Here is a 9,878-nt window from a genome sequence, read left to right as displayed (position 1 = left end):
CAGTGCCAAACATGGGTTTTGATTGTGAACTCAATGCGGCGAGAACTGCATAATCCGTCCACAAAAGATGGTCGATTTCGAGTCCCGCACGTTCTGTCTGCCTCCGGTTCCGATTCCGGAGCTCGAGCGGGCATCCAAGCAGACTTGAAGGCTTGCGCAGCTCGTGGAGTCTACTGCTCCACTGTCATCACCGCTGTAACTGCGCAGAACACCGTGGGAGTCCAGCTCTGGTCGTATTTTTCCCTCGGTTGCTGAACTTGTGTGGGATCTTGTTCTGTACGGATATGTGTCATGATGAAACCAATTCATTCAAGATTCCAAGAATAATTTTGGACGGTTAAAAGATTTTAAGTCGACCTTGTCAATAAATTTTAGATGAACTAAATAGTGTTTGCATGGAACAATGCTTTTATATATTTTCCTTATTTTAGTATATCTGCATTTGATTTCATTAGGAGTGAATATTGTGGACGAGGAATTTGTTGGCGAACAATTGAAGTTGGGACTTTCGGGTATGTTCCCTGATGTAAGTCTATGTAAACTATCGAATATTTTATTGGGGTTAGTCTCTGTGTAGCTAGCGTTGTTCATGCTGTTTTCGTTTGCTGAAACTTAGGAGAAAACAGGCATGCTTCCTTCTCCCGGGATAATCAAGATCCTAAGTCAAAGCCTTCACGAATTTGGAGTTATAGATATTTAGCAGTATTTTGATGTTCTTATTCAATATTTATATTCTGCTGGGAATACAGTGGGTTGTTGACTATACTGATTTTGTGAAGAAGCTTTGGTGGTTGATCCTGTCATGGTGTCTACAAGTGGTGATGTACTGGCTGGTTCCTCGGTTCTAGCGGGCTTTAGGTATTTTTTAAAACTAGCTAGTAAAACCCTTCGACTGTTGGCACCTGAAATCTCTATGCCTCCACTTGTTCAAGATAAGTTACTACTTTATTATCCAGAGTTGGATGCTACATGCATGTTTCCTATTTGCTTCATATCCAACTTTAATAATCAGGGATCCGTGTGTGATATTTTCATAGCATCAATTTATGCAAGTGGTAAAATTTTTAAATCCTGAAAATGGCCATAGTTAATCTTCATTTACCATGTGCTAGTCTAGAACTTATCAGAATTTAAATGGATATGCTAAAATAGCCAAGTTATGATGAGGCTTGAAGAATATTTTTGATTTACAGCTTCTTTTTTTTGTCTAGTCTTTGTCATGCCATTTACCTGTTAGTATGCATTTGTTTCATAAATATTAAATGCATTTATCGCCATTCGGTTCTTGCAGCGAACCATGATAGTAACTTAGTAAGAGATCTAGGAACTCAAATAATTTTAACTGGCCCGTTTTGGTGTTGGGAGCATTCTATTGGAAAGAGATCTGGTGAAAATCATGTGCATACGATGTAAATCTCAAAATATTGAGGCTGGCAGCCACAAATTGCTCCCAACCTTTCTGTTTCACATATCAATTTTAATCAAGGTTACAGACAATTATATCGCTGTTCTGAGAGTTGAACTTGTATTGTTTGTGGATTTGTTAGAAAGTCTATCTTGCAGCATTCAGTTTTTGCAGTGCGAATTGTGATGAAATTTGGATTATGGGAACTTTATATCTTTTGGCATATCTCTTTGTGTTACCCACTTGGATTTCCTTTTCCCAATGATAGGGAGGAACCATTGGCTGATATAGTAACTCCAAACTTAAGAGAGGCATCAGCTTTACTTGGTGGCATACCACTGGAAACAGTTGGTCCTAGGTTCTCTCTCGTGAAGCTCATCAGTGTTGCAAATGTAAATGTTGTGTTTATGTAACTAACCCCCTCCCTGAATCATTCTTCTTATGTCTGCCATTCTAAGAAAAAGTAAAATGCGGTTTTTTATAAGTAGAATGAAGTTGTATAAATATATGATTTAACTTGTTCGTGTTATACAATAAAGAAATCCAGTCTCTAGTATGTTGTACGAAGTTTTAGACTGCTTGAGCCTAGTTTGATCAGGATGGTAGTGCTACCAATTGACTTGATATTGATCAAAGTAGGAAATTAATGGCTATCTAGACATTAACATTTCGAGTTAAGTTTGAGTATGTAGACTATATTATTTCACAGTACAGAAAGCTTGGATGCTCAAAAAGACAAATTATCTTTAGAAACCAAGGCATTAATTAGCATGTTGAACAGAGATGTTAAATTTTTTATTTTGTTCAGATGGCTTGGATGGTTCAAATCTATGTTGGGTGCAGGATGAGTTAATTGTAAAAACCATTTAGAAAATGAGAGGAAGAAAACGAAAAGAAGAAGAAAGAAAACGAGCCATGTTTTCATGTTTTCAAGAGGCATTAATTAACTTAATTTTAAAATAAGACGATATAATCTTTATTCTTTAAAATAAATATAAACAAATCCATGTTTTCAAGAGGCTTTGATCAAGGAGAAATTAACCACGTGCAACACATGTACCCTCCCCAAGCCAGGGGCGGAGCCACATGCTCCTTTACCCAAACTTTAGCCCAGGTGGGCCAGGGTGGCCCAATTTTTTTTAAAAAAATGTATATGTAAATTTTGTATAATTTTGGAATAATATAATATTAGCCCGGGTAGATCAATTTAAAATATTAAAAGATTCTAGAGTTTAAAATTTCAGTCCGGGCATAGCCATACACTGACCCGAGCCAAAAGAAGAAAGCAAAAACGTCTAACTTTTTTTTCAACTTATGTCTCCTATGATTTTCCTTTAAAACTTGGATATGAATCTTTATTGCAATGTTGTTCTCCTCTTATTGATGCCAGCCAATACCTGTTACATTGCAGAGAAAAGGATATTGACATCAATGACTTTCTGGAAGCAGCTAAAACATGCCGACAAATATGCCGCCGGAGTACCTTTCCTGATCAATGATAGAATCGACATTGCCCTTGTTTGTGACGCAGACGGAGTTCATATCAGCCAGTCTGACATGCCTGCTCGTGTTGCTCGAACTCTCCTAGGTCCTGACAAAGTCATTGGTGTCTAATGCAAAACACCTCAACAAGCTGAGAAAGCATGGATTGATGGTGCCGACTACATAGGTTGTGGCTGCGTTTATCCGACAAATACAAAGGAAAACAATATCACTGTTAGATTAGATAGTCTGACAAGCGTTTGTTTAGCATCCGAATATGAAAGGAGTTGATGTTGTTTATGCTGTTTTTTACAGGGAATGTATTTCAAGTGAGACTCAGAAGTTGAGAAGAGTGAGAGTGGATTCAGTTGGGGCACTGCAATAAAAGGATTTGTTCTTAGGAAAATGTGAAATATTAAGTTACAATTCTTTTAAGGTACCGATATTGGTTCTTTTTCCCCGCTGAAAGTATTGGCTTTTTAGTGTAACTGTTCATTTATCGGATTTAGTTGACCAAATAGAATGAGACAACATAAATTTATATTTAGCAAGATGGGCAACAGTTTTAACGCTCCATTCTGAGTCTCAATCGACATGAACATCCAAAAAAATTGGTCCGAACCCAGTTCTGTTGCGAAAATGGTACGGGCTTGGTACGTCGCTTAAATCCATAATTTCTTTTTTTTTTTTTTTGAGGATCCATAATTTCAATCATGGTCTGAGGGGAATTCGGCTCGGGTCATCCACCGAGCGTACAAAGACCACAAAGCAGATATTGCAGCATACGTTCAATCAATTTTCCATAGAATAACAGTACACGGTTTGATAATTGAATAAACTTCCCGAGTACATAGGCAAAGTATACTCTAAAGTAGCCCAATTTAGGGAAATATCAAGAACAAGAAACAAATAGGAGATAGTGTTGCAACCAATTAAAAATCACCAATTTAAAAGGTTTTCACATGTGGTCTTAAATACTTCACATCAAAATACAGACCGTTCCATAAAACATAAATAAGTAATGGCAACAAAAGCTAATTTAATCCACACACCACACTCATTGTATATGCAAACAAGAACAAGGAAATCAACCTGCATTCAAGCAGACGCAACACTAGAAATTTACATACTACAACCACGGAAGAGCACCGTGCTTTCTCACTTTATATGCCTCATACGAGAGGCACTTCCCCACTGGCATGCACGGCCTTCACTTGCTTATCGTATTCATCTTCTTCATCATCTTCCTCTTCCTCTTCTATGTCTTCCTCTTTATCGTCATCCTCTTCACCTCCCCACCCAAAGCCTCCAACCAAGCGAGAGACCGGAGGCGGAGTTTTAGCCTCTTCCACAATTTTCATAATAACCTCGACGGATTGAAGGGAAAAGGTTGGGTTTTCTCTATGGTAGTACGCGCTTTGAGCTGCATCTGTTAATTCTCTAGGTAAATTCTTCAAAAACCATGGGTGTGATTTGATGTCTTTGATCGAAATTCTCTGCATTTAAATCAACTATGAGACAGGTCACATTTGGCAATCACAATAATAGAAAAAGCGAACAAGAACTTATGTTAATTTTCCAAACGGCTATTAGCCAACAGGTTATAATTAAAAGCTGTTTAATGCCACCACAAATACATAGCCTTGTCACCAAAAAATATGTACAGAGCATCATAACAGTTTCCGAAAAATAATGTAAATCTTGATTACGAGAGCACTAGTTGCCACCAAAATAAGTATGATGTTTGTTATTCGGTAAATCAGAACTCAAAGAGAGAACATACCCTTGATGGATTGGCAACAAATATGCGAGAAAGGAGGTGCCTACAATCTTGAGATATGTGAACATACTCGGGTATCTTATACTGAATCGCCATGATTCTCTGGTCAAAGGAACAAAATTTATGAGTGTACACTACACAATTAAAACACATCTACTTATAAATAAAACAAAGCCTAACCACAATGCACAGACTGAAACGAAAAAACTTACTTGGATGGTTTTCCTGAAGTTCTTTGGATCTTCTTGATCTTCGAAAGGATATGCTCCAACCAGCATGACATATAGAGTCACGCCACAAGACCAAACATCAGCCAGCTGGATAGAAACCAACCAAAGTTAACGGGATTTCCCACCAATAATTATGCTACATACATGCATGAACACTACATTTGTGCGTACTCAGACAATCTGCGGAGACCAAAAATACAAACAGTTGAGATAAAAGTTTTCATGAGAAGAAATGGAAACAAAATTAAACAGCAGTAGCAACAAACAGTACTAATATGGACCAAATAGAGAATCGCTATAAGATGCTTACCTTTCCATCATATTCTCTTCTAGATAGCACCTCTGGAGCAATATAAGCAGGCGTGCCAACTGTTGATTTGGGTCTCGAATGAAGCAGAGATGACTAAACGATAAAAACAGCATACTACATTAATGTTGTTTCATGCACAAAAGCTACTTCTAATACAAATGTTATACCATCAATAATATTTAACTTTGTATACAATTGTGCAATACCTTTGAGTAACCGAAATCGCATATTTTAAGGCGTGGGGCTGGGCTTCCATCCAATAGGGTATTCTCCAGCTTCAAGTCGCGATGGCATATTTGCTGCATATCAGAAACACAATTAACTAAAATCCAGAGATACATAAAGCAAATTCGAGCATCCAAAATGAACCAGCACAAATCTTAAGTTTCTCTCACCATAGCATGGCAGTAGTTGACTCCAGATATAAGTTGCTGAAAGAAATACCTCGCCTGAAATTGTAGGAAAATATAGATCATAGTATATTCAAGAGGTAGAAAGAGAAACAAAACCACATTTCTTCTAATCAGCTGTATCGATTTTTCAAAAGATCAAAGCCCAGTAACTGGTATTAACATACCTCATCTTCACTGAATCTTCCAGCATTGCAGATTCTCTCGAAGAGCTCTCCACCTGCAGCATACTCCATAACAATAGCTAGATGCGTGGGTGTTAAAACCAACTGCAAATCCAAGACCCACACCAGAAAACACCAGAGTTTCAAATCACCGATTAGAATATTAGAAAATTCATAGAAATTCAGGTTTGTTACCTCCTTGAAGCGAACTATATTTGGATGCCGAAGTGATCTATGATTAATGATCTCCCGAGCCACGTTCTCATCAATCTAGAACAAAAATCATGAATGACAGTCAAGCTTCTTGATGGTCAAACATCACAACTTCATGGACTACATGTATGACCGTATTAAGTACAAGCTTAGGATGTTTAACTGCATAATAAGTAATGTGAATCTAAAGTTTCATATCCACAAACATTACATAATGCCAAATACAAATATCAAATAATAAAACCATCAACTGACGCAAGAATTTCTGACTACTATGATGAATATCAACAGCGCAAACCTTGTGTCCTCTTTCAATGTATTTCATAGCAACAAGCTCCTTTGTATCCTTTTTCCTCATAAGCCTCGCCACCCCGAAATTTCCGGATCCTATGTCCTTCACAAGTTCGTAATTTTCCATTTTACTCTTATTTAATCCGTCTATTACACCAACCTTCTTAAACTCAAAGCTCTAACCACCAAATTTCAAAAGATCCAAGTTTACTTCACACACCACGACAGATGAATAGAAGAAATCTTAGCTCCGAAAATCGAAAGCTTTACTTAGAAACTCAAACTTTGATGTGATACTTTGAAGATTCCCCCAAAATTGAACGCTGAGAAAAAACAAGAAGCAACTTTAAGCTTCCATTAACTATAATTCACACTTCTATCGAACTGAATTCTTGAAGAAAAAGCTCCTGTCTGAAAAGGAAAAATGAAACTATCAATCGCAGCACAATATTGGCAAAACTAGGGTTTTCTGACCCTGGAAGATTGAAAAATTAGCATAAATTCACAGGAATCAAAATGGGTTTTCGGCGGAAACTATGAAAATGATTGAATTTATACCTGGGATTTGGAGAAATTTGACGAATTGCTGAATTCTGGAGAATTGCACGTCTTTATTATTCGCCAAAAAGCAATGTATATGGGGAATGATCTCAAAAGTGGATCAAGGTTAATTACCTTTCGCCCCTTGAATTATACATAATATCCCTAAAAGCCCTCATAGTAGAAATTATATCAGTTCGTCTCCTTTACATTATTATTATTTTATTTTACTTTATTTTTGAAAAGTCTCCTTCATATTATTTATTATTATTTGATTTTAGATGATAGTTGATTTCATTCTATTAAAAATTGAAAAGGACAAATTTCTGATTTGGTTCAAATTCAACCATTGTTAAGTCTTAACCAACACAATCGAAAAAACTTTTATATTAAATTGACGTGAGGAATATGAAAATATGCAAGAAACGATAATATTGAACAAATTGTGTCACGGTTAACAATAATTGCTAGAGAACAAATTATATATTCAAACAAAAGTTTTTTAATCTGAATATAATATGTGAATTAAAAAAAACACGAAACAATTTATAAGATATTTGTAAATCAATCAATATTGTAGTAGTAGATTCACCGTCACTCAATGATATAGATATCATATTTGATCTGATTAGTTAATGGAGCTAGGAATCTCTGGCCAAAGTATGAGTCGTGCTTTAAGGAAAAGTGTTTTTTTAGTTGCATACAATGTCACTATGATTAGTCAAAGATATATCACATCGTTATTGAATTCATTTGTAATTGTCGATATATCAATTGTTCCATATTCGATCTAGATATATGAGTTGAAGGGGTCTCATGTATACTAACCATAACCTACAGGTTCAAGCACTATGAATGATACTTAAGGGAGCATGGGACGATGCTACTAAAAGATCTTACCAAGATCTGATTGGTACAATTAGACTTGATGTATGATGTTCTTGATCAAGGGTTGATGAAAGAAATATGGCTAACTGGGTTAAGCTTGAATAAGGACAAATGTTATCTTGAATCACATGAAATTGTGAATCAACGGCTAGTTGTATCCTTGAATATTGAGGAGTCAAACAAGTATTGAATTTTGTGTTCTCATTGAGATAAACAAATTCAAAATCTTAAATTTTTTTATTATAGTTTGATGAGATCGAACAGATAGCTTATAAAAGAGTTTATAAGCAATTTTTTCATAATTAAACACGTGATCGAAACGGTTTACTTTTAAAATTGATTCAATCGGTCTGACGAGTAAATCGACGATCGGACAGAAAACCTTTATACTATTTAAAACATTAATATAATATCATAAATAATATATTTTGAATTCCAAATATCTTAAATGTTTATATATAAATAATAAAAAATATATATTTATCAAATTTTAAAATCTTAGAAAACATATATATAATCAAATATAATTATACATTTTAAAAAAAATAAACAAATCTAAATAAGATAATATTATTAAAATAATATTTTTAATAAAGTTCAAAATCAAAATAATCATATATACATATAGCAAAAAATAAATTTTTAAATACAAAAAATAATTTATTTTGAAGAAAAATAAAAAAAATTAGATTTTTTAAAAAAATTAAAATGTGCGAACGATCGGACCGATTCTTGATCGATTTTGATCGGTTCTGGTCGGTTTTGGCTTGTCCAACCGGTTCTCACCAATTTGACTGGTCAAACGGTTTTTCAACACTTCGGAATAGACTCGTGACCAGTTCTCGGTCGAACCAATCGATCCGGTTTAGTCCGATTTTGAAACACTCTTTATAAGTATATTTCATATTTGAAATTTGTGGAAATTAGCTTGAATGATTAATTTAGTGAGAAGAGTGGAACTACCTAATTTAGTGAAAGTGTTCCAAAATATACAGTTTTAAAAAAAGAGTCATTTGCAAATTTGATTTTCAAAATTTACAATTATCGTTATAATAACCAGGTGTTTACCCTTGTCACATCAGCGTTGTCTAATCCTCGATCGAGATTATGATATAGTCGCAATTATTTAATTATTAAATTTAGAATATGCTAATTAAATATTAAATATTTATTTTTGACTAATGTAAAATTTTAAAGGAAGATTATAGAAAAGTTTATAATTAATTAATTAATTAATAGTTATTTAATTATATAATGTATTTTCAAAAGTTGAAAATACTACATGAAATATTTAACAAAAGAGAGATACTTGATCTAGGAGAGTTATGAGACAACTCTAACTAGTATGAGTCTTAATTAGACAAAAAATTAGTATAGTTTTTGACAAGGTAAAAACTCTCAAGTAAGAGTCCTAGTGGTATTCTAATTTAAGAGTCCTAAATATGACAATATATGTCAAATTTACATGTTAGACTTTTTCTCTTTATCTTCCAACACTAAAATTCGTCCAACCCCTCTTGGAGCACACCCATGACTGTGACCACCTTTTCTGTAACGTCCCGAAAATTTGAAGGTCCACGTGAACCATATGCATGCAAGTTATCAAATTTTTTTATGTATTTTAATTAAATTGTTTTAATTGCATAAATTGATTATGATATGCATGTTTATATGTTTAAAATCTAGTTTCTACTAGAATGCATAAAATGTATTTTTTAAAGGTTATTCGAGACACGCGATCGAGAAACGGAGACCGAGGACCATATGAGGGAAAATATTTTTATTAAATAATTATTTTTAATTATTTAATATATGGTATATTTTAACATGTATAAAAAATGAGGCGTTTTTACACGCCGAGTCGTATTTTAAACGGTGATCAATTTTCGATGAAAATAGGGACTTCCTGAGAACTCGGCTAATATTTTCACAAGCTTTCCTAAACAAAATATTTCAAATATTATCTAATGGACCTAATATACTAGGTCAATGGGTCTAAGCTTGCACCATGTGTTTTAATTAAAATATAAGCGAAAAACCCTTACCATAACCACACAAACACATGCACACTTCACCTAGAAAGCTAAGACTCTTCATCAGCACACACCACACGAAATTCTTGAAGGATAGTCACGCAAGTTTGAAGAAAAATTCAGCAAGCTTCT

At 34.5% G+C, this 9,878-nt stretch overlaps 1 protein-coding gene and 1 long non-coding RNA gene across 4 annotated transcripts; one reads left to right on the top strand and one right to left on the bottom strand.

The window, feature by feature from the left end:
• Nucleotides 1-1,792, top strand: LOC140957728 (uncharacterized). Its single transcript, XR_012171678.1, has 3 exons — nucleotides 1-512; nucleotides 617-858; nucleotides 1,674-1,792. It is a non-coding gene; the product is annotated as an uncharacterized lncRNA (long non-coding RNA).
• Nucleotides 1,793-3,804: 2,012 nt separating this feature from the next.
• LOC140957434 (serine/threonine-protein kinase SRK2A-like) lies at nucleotides 3,805-6,970 on the bottom strand. Of its 3 annotated transcripts, none has more exons than XM_073414675.1 (10): nucleotides 6,844-6,970; nucleotides 6,293-6,696; nucleotides 5,977-6,051; nucleotides 5,785-5,886; nucleotides 5,603-5,656; nucleotides 5,414-5,506; nucleotides 5,208-5,300; nucleotides 4,880-4,984; nucleotides 4,671-4,769; nucleotides 3,805-4,383 (listed from the first exon to the last, which is right to left on the bottom strand). In XM_073414675.1, exons 2-10 carry the CDS (start codon nucleotides 6,410-6,412, stop codon nucleotides 4,060-4,062), a joined length of 1,065 nt encoding a protein of 354 aa, XP_073270776.1. In that variant the 5' UTR covers nucleotides 6,413-6,696; nucleotides 6,844-6,970; the 3' UTR covers nucleotides 3,805-4,059. The 3 variants fall into 3 exon arrangements, with proteins under 3 accessions (XP_073270776.1, XP_073270777.1, XP_073270778.1); XM_073414676.1 differs by having other exon boundaries at nucleotides 6,293-6,692; XM_073414677.1 differs by having other exon boundaries at nucleotides 6,293-6,608.
• Nucleotides 6,971-9,878: the final 2,908 nt, after the last annotated feature.

The sequence above is a fragment of the Primulina huaijiensis genome, chromosome 14, assembly GCF_012295235.1.
Source record: "Primulina huaijiensis isolate GDHJ02 chromosome 14, ASM1229523v2, whole genome shotgun sequence".
NCBI classification, from domain to species: Eukaryota; Viridiplantae; Streptophyta; class Magnoliopsida; order Lamiales; family Gesneriaceae; genus Primulina; species Primulina huaijiensis.
This window is presented reverse-complemented; position numbering and strand designations above follow the sequence as displayed.